This window comes from Danio rerio, chromosome 2 (genome assembly GCF_052040795.2).
Source record: "Danio rerio strain M-AB ecotype USA chromosome 2, GRCz13ab, whole genome shotgun sequence".
Lineage (NCBI taxonomy): Eukaryota > Metazoa > Chordata > Actinopteri > Cypriniformes > Danionidae > Danio > Danio rerio.
The window spans coordinates 1,886,387-1,908,600 of record NC_141022.1 but is presented as its reverse complement, the minus strand read 5'-3'; the positions used below and the strand labels follow the sequence as shown (position 1 = coordinate 1,908,600).

The following is a 22,214-nucleotide window of genomic DNA, read 5'->3' as shown; positions in this document are numbered from 1 at the left end:
TAACCAAAAATTTGTGAGGCAATGACCAAATACTTTCCCATTTAGGAATTCTTACAAAATTATTCCAATAGGTAATAGAGCAAGGTTTAGATACAACTTGATTTACAAATAGAGAGCGAATAGATTTGTTATTTTTAGACTGTGAGAAACAAATTTTACCACACACTGTATCAACTAGTTTGATTATGGGCTTATGAATCCAAGTTACACCTCTAAATAAGAAAACAATATTAGAATTAATTGCAGAGAAAACAAGAGAAAATTCCTTGGGAGTTACAGGAAAGTTAAAATGTACAAGAAACTCGTCATATGTCATAAGATACCCTTGAGTGTTAAACAATTGACAAACTAAAACAATACCCTATTCAAACCACCTCTCCAAAAAGATACTCTTGCATTTATACAAAATACATCTATATCAATATGCGTTCTTCAGCGGTCTTGCGTCCTCGTGCAACGTCATCATCAGCTGCCTAAGTTCAGTTCCAATACTCAAGACCGCAAGTACGGAGCACGCATGAAACTTCCCGGATGTGTTCTTGATATCGAGGACGCACTGATGCAGACTTGAGCACCGAACTCGCTCTGGAAGTCCCAGAAGTCATTGCGACTGGAGGTGGGAAGCGCAGCATTTTATTTAGATTTACTATTAAAGTTTAGAGATATCACTTATTTACCTCAGGAGTTTCCCTAAATGAAACGGTGAAAACAAACATTAACATGGATATCTTAATAAAGGAATAAACACATTAAGGGTGTTTGTTTGCTGAAATTCGTATTAAAATCTGTTTTATTTATTTTGTGCAGAGTATATTTATAATGTTTTTATGCAAAGTATATATTTTGAAGAGGGGGGAAACAATAAATCGTTGTATGAAGGCTGCAACGTTTAAATAATTTACCATTTAAAACACGTGAAGGTCATGTGACCATCAGGAAGAACGCAGCATCCCATTTCTCACAGGACGCATTCTCTGCCCTCGCGGTCTCCTGAGTTCGTTCTTCCGAGGACACCTGGCAAGACCGCTCTCCACAAGAACGCAAGTCCATTCTCTGCGTTCTTGGAATTGAGAAACAGCTATTAAAAAACGGCGCTATTCCATTCTCTTTTGATTACAGGTGCCGTCGCCCGTCTTATACAATCCTCAAAACAGTCATATAGCGGTGCGTGACTGTCAGCTGACGCTCCATAGTGATGAACAGACGCTGTTTCCCAAACGGATTCTGTACACGCGATTTGAAGCTGAGAGAAAGTCAGGCTGTTGGGTGCGGGTTTAAACAGACATACACACATATTTAATAATAATAACAACATATAAAGATGTCGATCTTGGTGTTTTTTTTCCCCAAACACAACTAATTTCGTCTTAAATGAGCATAAAAGGTTAGGAAAGCAGTCAAATGCTTTCATTATAACATTAGATGTGTGCATTTTTAAAGTGACACCTCTTATTTAGTGTAATAAAAAAAATGTTAATAAATGCGAGATTCATTCGTTGCTCTTTAATCAGAATGTGTGAGTTATACAGTAGAGAAACTAATGAGATTGATAGCTTGATTCTATGTCATTATAATAGCTATTGATTTTAATAAGCTGAACTGTTTGCTAATGTATTTGCTGCTAATGTAGGCTATATATTTATTTTTCTTTTGTTAATAATAATTTTAAAGCAAATTACTGACCATTTAACTGTTTATTTACAATGAAACACGATGGACTTTTTTAAGGGGGAGGGGGGTGTTGGGGCAATCCCTTATTATGGTGGGCATATCCCTTATTTTCACATCCCAATGTTGACAGGTATGTTAAAGATACCAATATGCACCTGTAAAGTACAGAAGGGTAGCTTTTGAAAAGGTCCCGGATCAGTGACGGGTGTGTATGGGGTTCCATTTGTGCCAAAATTCCCACGCCTGCTTTCTGCTTTGTACTTCACATTCATCTTCGTCTACTCTCATTGCCCGCATGTTCAGGAAAATCAGCACTGTTGACGTGCATGTTGTCTGTTGATGTCGTCTCAATCAACTATTCTGTTGTCCTTTGAAGGATTCGGATTTCTGCTTTCCAATCCGTCTCATCATGGACCAACGTTTATCCTTTTCAGCATCTTGTTTCTAATTATTCTCATTGAATATATTTATTTGATTATTTGAATGAGTATTTAACTTTGAATTGATTTTAATTAATGAATAAGTTAACACATAGCTTAATATAAGAATGTTCAGTGCATTTGCCTGTCTCTTTATACCTATTTTCAGAAGCCACCCAACTAGGTCAGAGGTCAGGTCACGGACAACTTGATTGGAGCTGAGGACTGGATGCAACTGTTTCTATTGTTATTTCTATGAGTTAATTAAGTGAATTAGCTATTTTTACAGTTAATTATTTTAAAGTGATTCTAATTTTTATTCAAGATAGACTGTGTAGTAAAGATTATAACTGCCTGAATGTAGATTATACCGGTTTTTAACCAGTTTTGATAAAGACGGCTGACAGTACACTCAGCCTTGGATAAGAAACAGATTATTCTTTATGTGTGTGTGTTATATTTGATTGTTGACCCGTTTCACAGGTCTGGAGTCAGCTCTAATCAGTCTAAGGGATGTCTGACGTTTATGCTTAAGATAATGTTTAGAATTGTACGCACGAACCCAACGTGGAAATGTTCCTAGTCTATCTGTGTTTTAACCAATCAGGTTAGAACACCTGTATGTGTGACGCAGATAATGACGTGATGTGAGAGTATAATTGTTATTGATTGGTGATTGTAAGCAGAGCGGCCTAGGAACTCATTGCGAATGTTGAAGCTGATGTAACTGCAAACTATCTTCAGTAAACTTGATTTATTTATTTAAATCTCTGACTCCGGCTCTTCTTCATCTACCAGACTGCTCATTCTTTGGGTCAAACTGTATACCATCCCTACACCTTACTGTCGTCTATGCTGTCGTTTATACTGTCATATACTGTCGTCTAGTTTCCCAGAGATGGGTTGCGGCTGGAAGGGCATCCGCTGTGTAAAAACTTGCTGGATAAGTTGGCGGTTCATTCCGCTGTGGCGACCCCGGATTAATAAAGGGACTAAGCCGACAAGAAAATGAATGAATGAATGAATACTGTCGTCATTACTGTCATCTATATATATTTTTAAGAGGCATTACGGGTTTCAAGGGAGCATTTTGAGTAGAGACACCATTTTGACATAACCTGGTCTCCAATTAATCTTTTTCAAGGACAATTTTCCTGTATTTACAATAAATAGTTTGTTTTTTTTTGTTTGTTTTTTTCCGGTGAATGTCTTTTTCTTTTGGTTTGACTAATAAAATCAGTATATAATCAATGATATTAGTATTGTTGTTAAACATGGGTCGGGAAATATAAATTTTTGTAATAATTACAATTTCACAGCAGTGATATGGACTTCAACTTTACATTCATAGGCTGCTTACAAAAAATGATAAACATGAATATTATTCCAAGGACAGTTTACAAATGTACATTTTAAGAAAAAGTCTTTATTGCCTTGTTCACATTTGACAATTTGCATAACGAAAGCAATCGCAGTGAGATAATGGATTATAACTACTTCAGATAACAGAACAAGTCGACACAAGGATTAGATGTCAATACAGATGACAACATAGATGACAGTATAAACCAGGGGTTCCCAAACTTTACAGCCCGCGACCCCTAAAATAACAATGCCAGTGGCTCGCGACCCTCAATATCCTGTGAGGTGGTTATAAATACAGAAACTTTGCATGCAATGGCGCACACACACCAATAGATCCAAGTCTATTCTTCGTAGATTTTTTTAATGTATGTTAGGGCTGTAAATGGGGCAGAAAGCTTACCCTGGTGTTATAATATCTATCTGCTGCATCTGAAGCTATTGCTGTGTCTTTAATATAATGTAATTACCCCAGCGATCGCAATCCAATAGAACTAGTAAATATAAGCTATTATAGTAACTATTTACAGTAGTGTATAGTAACTATAAATGACTATTTTTTTCTTTTTTAGTAGGTTATGGATAAAATAGGGTAATTCTTATGGTTTAATAAAAATAAATAGATTTTTGAAAATCACCAGGCGACCCCCCTTCATTGTCCCATGACCCCTCGGGGGGTCCCGACCCCTACTTTGAGAACCACTGGTATAAACGACTGCATAGACGACAGTAAAGGCGACCATAAGGACGACAGCATACAACATTAAGGATGACAGTAAAGATGAATAGACAACAATAAGGCCAACAGATCAGATGACAGAATACCCCATCGATTATGACAGTACAAAACAGGAAAAACCGACAGGACGACAGATTAAGACGACATCAACAGACAACATGCACATCAACAGTGCTGATTTTCCTGAACATGCGGGCAATGAGAGTAGACGAAGATGAATGTGAAGTATATAGCATAAAGCAGGCATGGAAATTTTGGCACAAATGGAACCCCGTAGGTATATGCCAGGTTTCTACCTTTATTTCTGAGAGTGTAGTGATGCAGTGACTCTCTCTTCAGTGAATTGAGTTAATGCATCCAGTAGGGGGAGTGAGAGAGCTTTAAAACAAGCTAATGGAATGAATGGGTTTAACAAATCTAATCACAGCACTGAGAATAGCAGATTATTAGCTCTTATTAAAAGTTATTTTCCAAATATTTCCCACGTCACATGAAGTAATTAACCTAGTTAAGCCTGTAAATGTCACTTTGAGCTGAATACTAGTGTCTTGAAGAATATCCAGTCTAATATTATTTACTGTCATCATGGCAAAGATAAAATAAATCAGTTATTAGAAATAAGTTATTAACACTATTATGAATACAAATGCTTCAAAAAACTCTATTAATCATCACTTGGGAAAATATTTTACACATAATACAAATTTCAAAGCTGTGAGTTGTGTTTTTAAATGCTGGACAGTTTTGTAATAATTGAAAATGCGCACCACCTGACAAAAGTCTTGTGTTGGATCCCAGTTGTAAGAGCAACAATAATAACTCGACTTCTAGTTGATCATTTGGAAAAGTGTCAGAAGGTGGATTTCTCTGCCGGATCATCTGCTGATCTGCATCACCAATACTGCAGAAGACCTACTGGAACCAGCATGGACCAAGATTCTCACAGAAATCAGTCAAGTTTGGTGAATGAGACATCATGGTTTGGGGTTCATTCAGTATGGAGAGATCTGCAGAGTGGATGATCAACATCAACAGCCTGAGGGATCAAGACATCTGTGCTGCCCATTACATTACAAACCACAGGAGAGGGACAATTCTCCAGCAGACATCAAAGCTCCTGTAAGCAAAGAGTGCTCCAGGATTGGCCAGCCCAGTCACCAGACATGAACATTATTGAGCTGATGAAGGAGGAGGCGTTAAAGATGAACACAAAGGATCTTGATGAACTCTGGGAGTCCTGTATGACTTTATTAATCAGTTATGTGAGTCATGTCAGAGATGTATGGATGCAGTCCTCCAAGCTCATGATGGAGTCAGACACAATATTCATTCTGTCTCCACTGCAGCAGGACTTTATATTCTATACTGGACATTATTTCTGTTCAGTGATGAGACTTTAGTCTGAGCAGAGTCAGACCGCACTGTCCTCATCAAATCATTAATAATCAAGACATGATCAGATTTTATTGAGCTCAAATAAGCAAAATCTAGAGGCTTTCGCCTTTCATAGAGACACTTCTGACACAAAATCATCAACTAGAAGACAAGTTTTTTAATAGTGTTCCTAAAACTTGGATAGGCGACAAGACTTTTGTCAGGTAGTGTATCTTATATGTGTACATTTATTTTTATACATGTAAAATCCAGACATGATCTTGAGTTTCATGATTTAATACAGATCTATTACACCTGTTTTTACAAGGTGTAAAATAAGTGATGTCTCTAGAGTGTGATTCAGCTCAAAACACCACACACACAATGTTCTCTAACTCTCTGAAACGGACCCTTTCAGGCTTTGATACTAATAATGGTGTTTTAGTGACTGTCGCTTTAAATTCAAATGAGATCTTGCAATTTTCAGAATAAGGCGGAGCTATAAATGCCTGTGTGTCTGCATAGTGGCAGATTCAAAACTCTAATGACTGTTTATGCTATTGAGGGAGAGATGGGCACTAGTGGGCGGGGCTTTCCCCCTCTGATGACATCATATAAAGGGAGAATGCCAATCAAAGTGTTTCTGCACTGTTTTCATCAAGTCTGATTATAAACAAATACAATTAATTTAATTTACTGTTAGAGGCTGGATATGTTCACACACTGCTGACACACAACTGTGCTTAAACCCCGTATAAAAGTGATTTTTCATAACAGGTCCCCTTTAAGTGTGTATTTTATTGAGTATTGCTGCAGTGTGTGTGTTTGCTGTAATAAGTGTATGGATATTGGCCAAGAGCAGAGATGAAGATCTGTTTGAGATGCATTTGTCCTTGAATGCTCAGCGTGGTGTGTTGGTGAATCCTCCAAATAGCCCGAGGCAAAAAAAAAAAGGCTGATTAACATGCCAAGAGTCACTTACTGTTTGTGTTTATAGTCGCTCTCTCTCTGTTTGTGTGTGTGTGTATTTGTGAGAGGCGTTTGATAGTGTGTTGTCCTGCTGTGTGTGTGTGTGTGTGTATGAGTGTGAGAGGAGTTTTTATTGGCTTTTGATCGTGTGCTGTCCTACTGTGTGTGTGTGTGTGTCCCAGTGGACTGTAGGTGTGTTTGTTCCAGAAAGCTCTGCTCCATCACACTCAAGGTCAAACAGTGCTAAAGGTCAGGATTTGAGAGCAGCGCTATGATGAGTTGCAGTTCAGACAGTCATTTGTAAGTTTAATTAGGCTCCGTTTACACTAGTGCGCTTTAGTTTCAAAGCGACGTTTTAGATCAAAAGCGATCCGCGTCCACACTAGTGTTTCACCTAGCGTTTCTGAACATATCTCCGTCCACACTACGCCACCAAAAACGTATATCACATGACCATTCGCACACTCTGGGCATGCTCGTTCTAGTATAAACAGAAAGCATGTGTCTCGCTCGGCATTTGGTTATTGTTAGTCAACAAACGCCGGTTGAACAATGAACGTGATGGCGAAGAAAGCAAGAGAGGTATTTTTGTGGACAGACGACGAGGTCGAGTTACTAAACGGAACAAATGAATAACTGCACAATGCCGCCTAAAACAGACAATAGTGCAAACAACGCTCCCATTTCTGTGTCCGTGTTGTTGTTTACAGTGAAGGCTGGTCTGCTGTCTTCCGGTAGCGTTAAAGCCATGTGTTATAGTCATGTGATAGGGGCTTGACGAATAAGGGGAGGATACACAATGACACAAAAGCCCCAATCAGGTAGCGAATCTCAGCAGCCCCGCCTCTGTTTTCAGATGTCTCCGTTTTCCCTCATCCACACTGAGACAGAGCAGCAGCGTTTCAGAATGAAAACGGCCTCTCCAGCGTTTCCAAAACGCTCCGTTTTCGGCGCTCGAAAACTCCGGTGTAGTGTGGACGGATGGCGTAACCGTAGCAAAACGTATGCGTTTTCAAACTGAAACGTGTTAGTGAGATGATGAGATGATGACAACCATAGAGGGCTTCCAAAAGTTCTCCATAATCCTGGACCAGGCCGTATCCTGAGCAGATGCTGTGGTGGTCATGGAGGAGTGGAGAGCATGAGACTGATTCCTGTAAGACCCCAGTGACAGACGACTCCCCGCAGTGATCTCAAGTGCCAGCCTGCACGGTAATCTACTCACACCTGCAGCTTCTCCACGATGGACGTCCAGTGCTCTCCTAGACTGCAGCTCTGCACAAGAAGTTTGGCTAGAGGAGAAATGGTCGTGCCCAACTGAGCCTGGTCTCTCTCAAGGTTTGTTCCTTCACTTTGGTCAATTGGTGAGGTTTGTTCCTCCACTGTCGCCACTGGCTTGCTTGGTTCGCCACTTTTGGAGCTGCGCATTAATGGATTTGCTCTTCAGTGTTTGGACTCTCAGCACTGAACATTAAACCACACTGAACAGAACTGAACTCTGAAAACCGGCCAGACACTGCTTCAGTTTACTAGAACTTCTGTGTTCGGCTGCTTTGACACAATCTACATTGTAAAATCGCTGGAGAAATAAAGATTAATTGAATTTATTTAATAACGAGATGATTTTTTTTTCATGCAAAGAGTATAATGAGTTCTAAGACAACGCAAGAGGTGTTTCCTCATGCGGCTTATACAAGGTTTTACTGGAAATGTGCGCAAGTGAATACTGCTGAGGTAGATGGATGAGCATGTGCTGCCATGAAACAAGATACCGAATGAGATGCTGCCAGAAGCTGCTGTCATGCTCTGCCAAAAAACCCAGACCAAGGGCACAGCGTCCCACCAGCCTCCATCATCCGCAGTCCAAACTGGAAGCTTATTTTCAATGTAGTTTTGAGAGCAAGACTCTCAATCGGAGTGTTGGTGTCCATGTAAATGCACTCAGTGTTTAATTTGGATCCACATTTCATTTACATTTAGTCATTTATCCAAAGCGACCTGCAAATGAGGACAAGGAAGCAATTTACACAACTATAAGAGCAACAATGAGTATGTGCTGTAGGCGAGATTCAGGTGTGTAAAGTGTAAGAAGCAAAACATTAGTAATGTAAGTTTTTATTTTTTTATTTTATTTTTTTTTAAATACAGTTAGCGGTGAAGCCAGAGAGGCAATTGCAGATTGGTAAGGAAAGTGGAGACTAAATAGTTGAGTTTGTAGTCGTTTCTTGAAGACAGCGATTGACTCTGCCGTTCTGATGCAGTTAGGGAGTTCATTCCACCAACTGGGCAGATTGAACGCGAGAGTTCGGTGATTTCTTCCCTCTTTGGGATGGAACCACGAGGCGACGTTCATTCACAGAACGCAAGTTTCTGGAGGGCACATACATCGGCAGAAGTGAGAGCAGATAAGAAGGAGCAAAGCCAGAAGTCGCTTTGTAAGCAAACATCAGAGCTTTGAATTTGATGCGAGCAGCAACTGGCAGCCAGTGCAAACGGATGAGCAGCAGAGTGACATGTGCTCTTTTAGCTTCATTAAAGACCACTCGTGCTGCTGCATTCTGGAGCAGCTGAAGAGGTTTGATAGAGTTAGCTGAGAGCCCGACTAGTAGAGAGTTGCAATAGTCCAGTCTGGAGAGAACAAGAGCTTGAACAAAGAGTTGAGCTGCATGTTCAGATAGGAAGGGTCGGACCTTTCTGATGTTATAGAGTACGAATCTGCAAGATTGAGCAGTTCTAGAAATGTGGTCAGAGAAGTTTAGTTGGTCATCAATCGGTACTCCAAGGCTTTTCACCATTTTGGATGCAGTAATTTTGCCGGCAGCTAGCTCTCTGCAACTCTCACATGGTCGCCCACTGAAGCTAAGCAGGGCTGCGCCTGGTCAGTACCTAAATGGGAGACCACATTGGAAAAGCTAGGTTGCTGCCGGAAGTGGTGTTAGTGAGGCCAGCAGGGGGCGCCCAACCTGCAGTCTGTGTGGGTCCTAATGCCCCAGTATAGTGACGGGGACTCTATACTGCTCAGTGAGCGCCGTCTTTCGGATGAGATGTTAAACCGAGGTCCTGACTCTCTGTGGTCGTTAAAAATCCCAGGTTGTCCTTTGAAAAAGAGTAGGGGTTTCACCCCGGCATCCTGGCCAAATCATCAGTCAATCATGGCCTCCTAACCCTCCCCATATCATAATTGTCTCCTCTCCACCAATCAGCTGGTGTGCGGTCTGGCGCAAAATAGCTGCCATCGTGTCATCCAGGTGGATGCTGCGCACTGCTGGTGGATGAGGAGATTTCCCCCCATTGTGTAAAGCGCTTTGAGTGCCCAGAAAAGCGCTATATAAATGTAAAGAATATTATTATTATTATTATTATTATTAATGGTTGCCCCATCCATGTGTATTGAAAAGTTTATTATTTCACATAATAAACATGACACTGAAAAGTTTCTAAGCTGCAAACTACACCAAACTAGGAAGGAATACGAGTGTTGTTGCTAATGAAAGTGTGGAAGTGAGTCTGTGCGGGTTTGCAGCGCTGTTTGTTTGTGTTGGTGGGAAATGGCTGGGGGCTGCAGGTATAAAAGCGCTTCAGATTTGGGGAGAGGGTTTGACAGCATGTTTTGGGACCGCGCACACACAGCTCCTCCTATTCAATTGAAAGACAACGGAGGTCTCTTGACAGAACGAAACCGCGCACAAAAAAATGTTTACATCCTGCAAACACTGCGATTGCGACGGCAACAAAAACAGCAAATCATATCAATCACGCATCTTTTGATCACACTTTGTTTGCACTTTTTGTCATATTGTAAGTGGGGAATTTAACTTGGGGGGGTGAGTCCCAATATTTAGAGACACTTCTCAACATGTAAAGAGGCTTTATAGACATTGTGAGCACAAGTATTGCTGGTATGAAGATCATAACAGAGCGCTACTGAAGCTCTGGTGCTAATGAATACATGCAAATGAGGCCTGTGCTGATTTTGGGAAGCCTGAAAGAGTGCCTGCCCACATAGCAAAATTTCTCTGGCCCACACAATCAGGTTTTGCTTGGCCCACATGCCGCAGTGAATTACAGTACATGACTGGACCAAATCTGGCTTCCAGACGAGGGCCAAACACAGACCATATCTGGGCCAAGTCTCAGCCAAGTTAATAACTCATAACTGGGCCTGAACTGGGCCAGATAGGTTGGTGTGTCACGATTGCAATGAAATTGATAAACGCATGGAGTGATGCGCTTTAGGCACACTATGGGCACGCTTTTTCTCAAAGTGACCTGATTGGTAGAATTTTTTTTCTTTACTCAAAAATGATTTTAGTGTATTTTAAATGTGGGTCAAGACTGGCCAAACTCACATGGCCCACTTATCAAATTTGTAAATCTGGGCCAAATACTACGTTTTTCATCTGGCCCAAATCTTGTGTGCCGCCTTAAAGACGGTGCCACCTCTGCCAAACCCGGGCCATGTTTGGCCCACATGCTGTATGCCAGTGCCGGATGAATGCCTGCTGTGCCAGCTTTATGCCAAATCTGGGCCAGAATTCTTTGCTACTAGGGTGTGCATTCACACACCGAGTTTGGTTCTGATACATTACTTATGGGTCCAATACAAAATGTTTGAACACTTTGGTTGCTGAATGATGCAGTATTTTAGTTATATGTACACACACACACACACACACACACACACACACACACACACACACACACACACACACACACACACAAAAAAATGGCTATTTTAACCCAATTTTCAATACAATATGGACAAAACCGGCCCACTGGTTTAACTTTATAACATTAAATTTATAGGACCAAATTTAAAAGTTTTGACCCAACATTGGGTTACAATAACCCAATTTTTTTTATTTCTAAAATTTGAATTCTTTTTCCTTTGTTGTGTCAAAAGCTGTTAAATTTGGTCATATACACTAAAAAAATGTAACCTAATGTTTTTTTGTGTGTGCATATTTCACCCAAAATTTGGTTGAAATACACTCACCGGCCACTTTATTAGGTACACCTTACTAGTACCATGTTGGACCCCTTTTGCCTTCAGAACTGCCTTAATCCTTCGTGGCGTAGATTCACCAAGCTAGAGATTTTGCTCCATATTGACATGATAGCATCACGCAGTTGCTGCAGATTTCCAGTCCCTTCTTGAATCTCTGCCACGAAGGATTAGGGTGGTTCTGAAGACAAAAGAGGGTCCAACCCAGTACTAATAAGGTGTACCTAATAAAGTGGCCGGTGAGTGAATATAGATACACAGGAATTCCTCCAGCAGGGGGAGCAGTCCTCCTTCATTAACCCCAGCAGCAGCAGCAGCAGCTCCGGATCCGGCGACTCCCAGATCCAGGCTCCGGATCTTGCGGACGCCCCGCGGATTTTAATCATGCCTCTCTGTCAGTGTTTGAGAGCAGCAGGCTGACAATGATTTCCTCCGTGATTACGCACAGGGCGCGTCCCCGCGGGGATGGGGCCCCCTCTGGAGCCGTCCTCATGGCTTTGGGGGCCTCGCTTCCATTTTCCATTATTATGTGGACTACCGGAGCGACAGCGCAGAGCGAGACCTCGCAGGTTGGTGATGAGGAGGGAGCTCGCATGCTCCTCTCCGACTCTTCTTTATAAAAACAGACTCAATCCTCAATCTCTGATCTAAAGAGAAAATCTGACACTCTCAATTAGACTCCAGCGCGTGCATCTAAACGGAAATAACCATCATTTTACTTAGATTTTTTGTTGTTATTTTCATTTTTGCGCGGTGCGTAATTCCATTATATGACTGATTAAATCAAACATGCATGTGCATTTAAAGACATTTTAAACTCAGAACTGACAACCAATAGGATGCTATGATTTTTTTTGTATTGTTATCATCATTAGGTTGACGTTAGGCTTTGATTCCTCGAATGCGTAATATCATCACATATAGATATATTTGCATGATCTTCTCCGGCGGGTTATTCTTTCGTAGGATATGTCGCGGCGCAAACAAGCCAAACCAAGAGCTCTGAAAGGTAAGTGATCCTCCATATATGATTAGCAGGCTTTCAAGAACGCAAAGCTGATCATTTGTGAGCTTTCCGATGCTGTGTGTGTGCATGCGTATTTGCCAAACACCAAAGTGCGCAAATTTAGGGTTGCTTTGGACGCGCGTTTTCCCGAAGGTTTGCTTTATATGATGCATGGCAGTATTTACTGAGGTCGGACTGTGTTAAGGTCTCGTTGGACAGTTCAATGGCGATATAGTGATGGTATGCAATCTGGATGTTAAATTGGCGTGCAAGTTTGGAGTGACGGATCACGTGACCGTGCAAGCTCTTCTCTAGGACGAGTATTATAAACATTAAGACTTTTGACTAGTAGCCAGCTGTCCTCATGCTGATGCGATGTGTGTTTGCAGTACTTTCAAGGCGGATTGTGGTTTTGGTGGATAGTTTTGGAAGTCAGTCGTGCCAGTCTGTCGCATTGGATTTAATAATTTACATTTGCAGGAAGACTGCTTTAGGCTACAGTAGGGACGTAGATATATATATATATATATATATATATATATATATATATATATATATATATATATATATATATATATATATATATATAGTTGGAGTCAGAATTATTAGCCCCCTTCGATTTTTGTTTTCTTCTTTTTTCAATATTTTGCAAATGATGTTTAACAGATTGAGGAAATTTTCACCGTATGTCTGAAAATATTTTTTCTTCTGGAGAAAGTCTTATTTGTTTTATTTGGGCTACAATAAAAGCAGTTTTTAATTTTTTAATCACTATTTTAGGGTCAATATTAGCCCCTTCAAGCTATACTTTTTGATAGTCTACAGAACAAACCATTATTATACAGTAACTTGCCTAGTTACCCTAACTTTACCCTAATTACCCTGTTAAACCTTAAATGTCACTTTAAGCTTTATAGAAGTGTCTTGAAGAACATCTAGTTAAATATTATTCACTGTAATCATGTCAAAGATTGGTTAAATCGGTGATTAGAGATGAGTTATTAAAACTATTATGATTAGAAATGTGTTGAAAAAAATCAGCTCTCCGTTAAACAGAAATTGGGGAAAAATAAACAAGCGGTGTATTAGTTCAGGGGGGCTAATAATTCTGTCTTCAACTGTATATATCTTTTTGTTGTATTATCATTATCATAACAATTATCATTGTTTTTCATTTACTGCATTGATTTTGTCTATATATTGTAAATGAATTATAATTCTAATTAATTTTGAATGAGCACATTCATGAGCATCAGCGCAAAATTACACTACTGCTAACCCACATTATATTAAATATTGTGTTTTTAATTGTGTTTTTTATATTGTAAGATGACTTCAGCACATTTGATTTGAGATTTTAACATTTTATTTTATTAAATTGAATTACTTTTAATTTATTATTATGATTAATAATGGCTGCATGGTGGCACAGTGGGTAACATGTTCGCCTCACAACAAGAAGGTCGCTGGTTCGAGCCTCGGCTGGGTCAGTTGGCGTTTCTGTGTGGAGTTTGCATGCTCTCCCCGTGTTGGTGTGGGTTTCCTCCAGATTCTCCGGTTTCCCCCACAGTCCAAACACATGCGCTATAGGGGAGTTGAATAAACTAAAGATTGTCCATAGTGTATGTTTGTATGGATGTTTCCCAGTGATGGGTTGCAGCTGTAAGAACATCCGCAAAGTAAAACATGTGGTGGATAAGTTGGCGGTTAATTCGACCCCAGATTAATAAAGTGACTAAGCCGAAAAGAAAATAAACTATTATTATTATCAATATTATTATTATTATTAATAATATATATATATATATATATATATATATATATATATATATATATATATATATATATATATATATATATATATATATATATATATATATATATATATATGGGCGAAGCTGTGGCGCAGTAGGTAGTACTGTTGCCTCACAGCAAGAAGGTCACTGGTTCGAGCCTCGGCTCAGTTGCCGTTTCTGTGTGGAGTTTGCATCTTCTCCCTGCGTTAGCATGGGTTTCCTCCGATTGCTTCGGTTTTCCCCACAGTCCAAAGACATGGTACAGGTGAATTGGGTAGGCTAAATTGTCCGTAGTGTATGAGTGTGTGGGTTGCGGCTGGAAGGGCATCTGCTGCATAAAAACATGTTGGATAAGTTGGCGGTTCATTCCGCTGCGGCGACCCCAGGTTAATAAAGGGACTAAGCCAACAAGAAAATGAATATATATATATATATATATATATATATATATATATATATATATATATATATATATATATATATATATATATATATATATATATATATATATATATATATTTTTTTTTTTTTTTTTTTTAATGATGCATTTTTCTCATTATCACATGTATCTCCATCATAGATGGCACAAAATCTCATCTCAATATTTGTAATTAATAAATTGGTTTGATTATTATTTATGCAATTTGTCTGAATATTAACATGCTGTCAAAACATTATTATTATTATTATTATTATTGTTATTATTACTACTATGATTATTTTTTATTATTATTTATTATTATTATTATTATTATTATTATTATTATCAATATTATTATTACTATGAATATTTATTATTATTATTACTATGATTATTTTTTTATTTATTATTATTATTATTATTATTATTATTATTATTATTATTATTATTATTATTATTATTATTACCATTACCTAATGATGTTGTAGCCTATTATTATCTAATAGTTGTAGCCTCATTAAATAAACAACAGACCATTAATTCACAGCATGACTCAAGATGCGACTTGCATATAAGTATGGGCTTTTAAATGTTTATATATTCATTTACATGCAAACATAGGTTACAGAATAAACTCAGATGCATCTTCTTTACCTGGATTCTGCGTCGTCTGTCGTTGGTTATTCAATCTAGATCATCAAAACTTTTCATATATATAAAAAAAGTAACTATTGTTGACCAAAGCAAAGTGTATTTTCTTTGTGCTACGTCAACTAAACGAATAACAGGTGGCTGATACACGCAGTAATGTTTAAAAGCACATGCACATTGGTGCTATAATTGAACTTGCCTGTTTTATTCAGTAAAGTGCTGGCATTTATTTCTGTAATTACCTTTATGATTACGCTAAACACTTCTAGCCCTTAATTTACATGTACCCTTACACAAAACACAATGGAGTCTACCAAACACTACATATTGTGTGACAGGTTAGACACCCGTTCATTTTCCTTTAGCTTAGTACATTAATAATCAGGGAACGCCACAGCGGAATGAACCGACAACTATTATTTAGCATATGTTTTACACAGCGGATGCCCTTCCAGATACAGTACAAGGAAATTCATTAGATTAAAATAATTATCAAATGGTGGCTCAGTGGCCTCACAGCAAGAAGGTTGCTGGTTTGAGTCCTGGCTGGGTCAGTTGGCGTTTCTGTGTGGAGTTTGCATGTTCTCCTTGTGTTGGCGTGGGTTTCCTCTGGTTTCCTCCACAGTCCAAACAAATGCGCTGTAGGGGAATTAAATAAGCTAAACTGGCCGTCGTGTATAAGTGTGTGTGTGAGTGTGTATAGGTGTTTCCTAGTACCTGGTTGCTGCTGGAAGGGCATCCGCTGCGTAAAACATATGCTGGAATAGTTGGTGGTTCATTCCGCTGTGGCCATCCCTGATAAATAAGAGACATAAGCTGAAGCAAAATGAATGGATGAAAGTGAAATATGTAGATTTCTAAAATTGTCCAGCAGTGGAGATGTTATTGTGTGTGTGTGTACCTTGTATTCCTCACATCATGGGGACCAAATGTCCCTACAAGTGTAGCCAAACCAGTAAATTGTGACCATTTTTTTGACAGAATGAAGTATTTTAAAATGGTAAAAGTGCAGATTGTTTCCTGTGAGGGTTTGGTTTTGGGGTGGAGGAGAGAATATATACAGTAGAAACATCATGATGTCTATGAGAGGTCCCCATAAAGCACAATATATGGTTTCAGCGTTGATATCGCAATATGTGTGGCTGCAATAGTTAAATCGCAGGATATATGCAGTGTTGAGTCGGAGTATAATCATAACAGAGTGAAGTTTTTATCATTTGCATGTGTTTTAAAGGCATTTCAAGAGAGCTTAAAGGGCACAGGACAGAACTGTGTGCAGGTATAGTGTGTTTACAGTCCTACTGGAGTGATATAAACACAATAAGTCTCTTTTTTTTTAATTACTTGAAGTTAAAATAGGATTCAAATCCCTCCTTTTTTGAGGCAGACTGCAACTTGACGTTGGAGTGCGGTTTCCCTGCTCCAGCATGAATTGACAGCCGCGTATTAACATGTCTCTGTAGTAGCGTGTATAATTATATCAACAAGACTGGAAGTGCGCAAAGCAACTGGGATTAAAAGATCTGTTCGGCTCTCTGTGATCATCAATCATCATCGAACGAGTCTTACAAGTTTAACATGTTTAAAACAGTGCATGTGTGTAATGAATTACTGCGATTTTACCATCTTCATCAGCACAGCCGCATAGTGTCCTTACAATTATAAAGGAAGACGCTTCAATCCTGATTTGTTGACGTTAAATCAGGTTTATTTTGCATATTAACATAACGGATATCCATAAAGCAGTGCATATTAACCTGTATCCTGTCACATTTGCGTGAAATAACATTGCAAAGTTAAACGCTTGCGCTGTCTGTGTGTGTGTGTGCGTGCTTGAACTTTGTATTGACATTATGCGAGTCTCATCGTTGCAGAAAGGCTTGACTTAACTCCACAACAAATACATCAAATAATCATTGGGAAAGTTCTTACTCTAGTATTCCTCTCAAGCGTTACATGAGATCTGCTTCCTTTATGTCTGTCACTGTGCTGTTTATCTGACGCAGCCGAGGTGGAGATAGAGGCACACTCTGACAGGCATGTGGAGACGGTGGGCGGGGAGTACAAGCATTAAAGGCACAGGCCACAAAAACAGCTACTGTGCGTTCAGAGCAGCGAATTCAACATTCTGAAAGCTCTAATAAATAATCTGAGTGTTTTGAGCTGAAACTTTACACATTCTGGAGACACGAAAGACTTCTGATCTTAAAAAGGGGTAGAATAGGTGCCCTTTAAAGCATTTGGGCACAAAAAAGTAGAACATTTGTAACTTTAATGAGGAATTATTCCACTGAATTAATACAATAAAGACTATACAGCGGTATTTTACATTTCAGCATTCAGTTTTTATACCTGAATACTATTTAGCTCTCTGGAAAACCAATAAGCAATGTTTATTATACCTTTTTTTTGCTCTATTGTGATTATTTTTGCTTGCAATTTCTTCATACATGATTCACTGTGTGTGTGTGTGTGTGTGTGTGTGTGTGTGTGTGTGTGTGTGTGTGTGTGTGTGTGTGTGTGTGTGTGTGTGTGTGTGTGTGTGTGTGTGTGTGATGCAGATGGGCATCTCTGAGTAAATGTCAGTGGGAGAAGTGAAAGTGTTTGCATACGAGCGGATGATGTATGTCTTCGGCCTGTGGACATTTATTCCCTTAAGCAATAATGCTGTCACCTCTGTTCAGCACATTATATATTAAAATGGCCTTCTGCGAGGGGGGGGGGGGGGGAATGTCTATATAAAATGTCTTTCCTGAGATCCACAGCTCATATGTATTTAAAGTACATTCACTCTTGATGGCGGGGGATATGATCACACACACACACACACACACACACACACACACACAACACATTTATTGCGATGTGCTTTTTATTGCATCGCGATCTTAAGTTACTTTGTTTAAGTAGTTCCAGTTTTGTCTTTGGTTTTGACTAATCTAATGTACCAAATGAAGTCAGAATTATTGTCCTCCTGTATATATTTTGACCAATTTCTGTTTAACGGAGAGCAGATTTTTTATCAACACTTTCTAATTATAATAGTTTTAATTACTCATTTCTAATACCTGATTTATTTTCTCATAGTCATGATGACAGCACATAATAGTAGACTAGATATTCTTCAAGACACAGCTTAAAGTCACATTTAAAGGCTTCACTAGGGTAATTAGGGTAAAATTAGAGTAATTAGGCAAGTCATTGTATAACAGGGGTTTGGTTTGGAGACAATTCAAAACTAATATTGCTTAAGGGGGCTAATAATATTGACCTTAAAATTGATTTATTATATTAAAAACTGCTTTTACTCTAGCCAAAATAAAACAAATAAGACTTTTTTTCAGAAGAAAAAATATTGTAGAAAATACTGTGAAAAATTCCTGAATCTGTTCAACATCATTTGGGAAATATTTGGAAAAAATCACTGGGGGGGCAAATAATTTTGACTTCAACTGTATACTAATATATCATAATATAGCAGCCCATGGAAAATATACATTTAAAAGAGGGGTTTGTTAAAAGATGTATTACACATTTAGTCAGATGATATTTTTGTTTATATAGCTGTAGCCTACCTTTAAAGTCCTGATTTGTATTTTAATGTCATTAATACCACAATAATTATGGAGTCAGATCAGTCTCAAAAATAATAAATTTACTAAATAAAATTCATACAGCACAATTCACATTTACAAAATCCAATTTGTAAATTCATAAACTCATAAATACAACAAACAATTAGTGAATTCACAAGTAAAAATCATAAATGTTTTCGCCCCCAAAAATTGTATTCGTATATTTTCGAATCGTGTTTTGAATTTACGAATTGGGTTTGTGTATTTATTAATTGTGTTTTAAACTTACGAATTAAATTTTTGTATTTTTGAATTGTGTTTTGAATTTACGAGTTGGATTTGTGTATTTACAAATTGTGGTTTGAACTTACGAATCGAATTTGTGTATTTTTATATCGTGTTTTTAATTTACGAATTGGATTTTAGTATTTACTGATCGTGTTTTGAACTTACGAATTAAATTTGTGTATTTTTGAACTGTGTTTTGAATTTACGAGTTGGATTTGTGTATATACAAACTGTGTTTTGAACTTACGAATCGAATTTGTGTATTTATGAATTGTGTTTTAAACTTACGAATTGGATTTGTGTATTTTTATATCGTGTTTTGTTTTTACGAATTGGATTTTTGTATTTACGAATCTTGTTTTGAACTTACGAATTAAATTTGTGTATTTTTGAATTGTGTTTTGAATTTACGAATTAGATTTGTGTATTTTTAAATCGTGTTTTGAATTTACGAATTGGATTTTTGTATTTACGAATCGTGTTTTGAACTTTCGAATTGTATTTGTGTATTTTTAAATTGTGTTTTGAATTTACGAGTTGGATTTGTGTATTTACAAATTGTGTTTTAAACTTTCGAATTGTAATAGTACAAAATGTATTATTTTTGAGACTGATCTGCCTCCATAATAATCGTCACTAATTATCAACCACTGTAATTTTTCGCTGGGTGCATTTGCTTGGACGTTACAGATGACAATGTACCATGCAAACGGCCATTTTGCAAGATTTTTAAAATATACTGTATGGCATGCATTTAATATTTTGTGAAATCCAAACATGAACTTGTATTTGCATATAGATTTAAGATTTCAATATGGGACATAAATTCGGTTTACAGTTGAAAGCCAACAGCTAACGGACCCTTTTCACATTTTCAGGGTTTAGTAGCAGAAGTTGGGTGAACTCAGAGCGCAGTGAATACAACAAATCGTTTATTTACAATCCTATTTGCTGACAGAAAAACTACACAATGGTGTTATCGAGACTTTCAGAGTGGAAAACAGTAGTGTGAGACTGATAACGGCAGCCAGAAGAGAGAATAATGTCCTGCACCCATACACACCGCATTACACACACCTCACACAAGCAGTCATCCGTTTAATTGTAATTTAATGCAAAGATGACATAATACATACATACATAAACGCATATAAATGTTCATAAGATAAAAAACAACTAAAAATATTACAAACTTTCAAGGATTTGAGATGCTGATGACCATTAAACCATCACAACAGTCTTGTGAAAAGGGTGCATTGGCAAATAAGATTTGGCATCTGAATTGTCTGAGCAGAAAGCCTCAAATCTTTTTATAACTGAACATGCAGGACCTGTTTCTAAAGCGTGTTGGTCTCTGTCAGTCAGTGCCAGCGATCAGCGGGTCGGTCGTCTCCTCTGTGCCAGCAAATGAAAGTGCAGATAGTGGAGATATAATGGAGACCGCAGGGGTAGAGCTCAAGTCTCCTCCCAGAAACACTCATTTCTCCTGGAGCAGGTGGGAGTCTTTGTTCTCCTCCTGCCTCCGAAATCCATTTAGTTGTGTACACCTGGCATACAGCGGCAACATTTCCCACTTAATGGCCAGAGAATGAGTCTGTGATGAAGTGGCAGGCGCACTCTTTGCTGCACAAAATCTGCCTGTGCATTGGCTTAAAAAGCACTTTAGAAACTGAAGATCACGCTGTAAAAATATATTAGAGTAAAATATGACATGTAATGTTAATAAAGAAGAAAAGCCAAGAGAAACACCAAAGTAATATTGCAGTTTATAGAAAAAGAAAAGTGCAACACCTCATTTATATTTTCTTTGCAAATGTATTATGTGCTTATGTTTCATCTTTCTACTTCTAAAGGTGTTCGCTGAATAAACTCTTATTTTAATGAGTTTAACTGTTTTGTTTGAATGCATCAAAATATCTGATCTATATTCCCTGAAAAGGGGCCATTTGATAGGATAAATATACCATTGGATTGGATGAGCACTGCAGGACATTCAGATTAAATAGCCCTGTTTTTAGCCTTGTTTAAAGGGGTGCTCCAGACTGTATTTTTAAGGCTTGGAGGCTTGGTTGTGTTTTAGGATGGAAAGTAATGTGTGCTCATGCTTTACTTGTAGAAAACCACGCTATTTTTTCAGATATCTTACTTTGATTATATTCAGCTAACATGAAAACCACGGTCAGATTTCCTAGTTCCTCTGAAAGGCCCGCCCTCAAGAGGCATGTCTATTGATAATTCTATTCTAATAAACTTCTGTTCCGTTCTATTCTAATCAACTATTCAGTTCTGATAATTATTTTCTATTTTAAATCATTTCTATTTTGGTTCTGCTAAAACTGTGTTCTATGTTCTGATAAACTTCTGTCCTAATCTGATAACAGATTCTATTTGGATAATTCTATTCTAAAAAACCTCTATTCTATTCTGAAAAGCTTGTTTTCTATACGGATAAACCTATTCTATTCCATTCCCCTCTACTCTGTTTTACTCTATTCTATTCAACTCACTTTCTATACTGATAAATCTATTCTGTTCTACTCTATTCTATTAAACGTTATTGTATTATACTCTATTCTATTCTATTCTATTCTATTCTATTCTATTCAACTAATTTTCTATACTGATAAACCTCTATTCTGTTCCACTCTATTCTATTAATTTCTATTCAACTCTATTCTATTCTACTTGTTTTCTATACAGATAAACCTCTATTCTATTCCACGCTATTTCATTCCACTCTTCTATTCCACTCTATTCTATTCTATTCTACTTTATTCTATTCAGCTCATTTTCTATACTGATAAACCTCTATTTTCTTCTATTCAACTATCTTCTATTCTACTTTATTCTATTCAACTCACTTTCTGTACTGATTAATCTATTCTATTCTACTTTTTTTTTTTAAACTTTATTGTATTATACTCTATTCTACTCTATT

General features: G+C 37.9%; 1 protein-coding gene across 4 annotated transcripts in view; it reads left to right on the top strand.

Annotated features, from left to right (window-relative positions):
• The first annotated feature begins 11,863 nt into the window (after nt 1–11,863).
• Nucleotides 11,864–22,214, top strand: part of LOC108180213 (zinc finger protein 521) — a 128,471-nt gene continuing 118,120 nt past the window's right edge. For 2 of the 4 annotated variants that reach the window (XM_087240222.1, XM_087240221.1), the window contains exon 1: nt 11,864–12,108. Coding sequence is in view for 2 of the 4 variants with exons in the window: in XM_087240220.1 (XP_087096346.1) it covers nt 12,509–12,548 (40 nt within the window). In the remaining 2 variants the exon portion in view is untranslated. Of the gene's footprint in view, nt 12,549–22,214 lie in introns of all 4 variants that reach the window. The other 2 variants (XM_087240220.1, XM_087240219.1) reach the window with 1 other exon arrangement.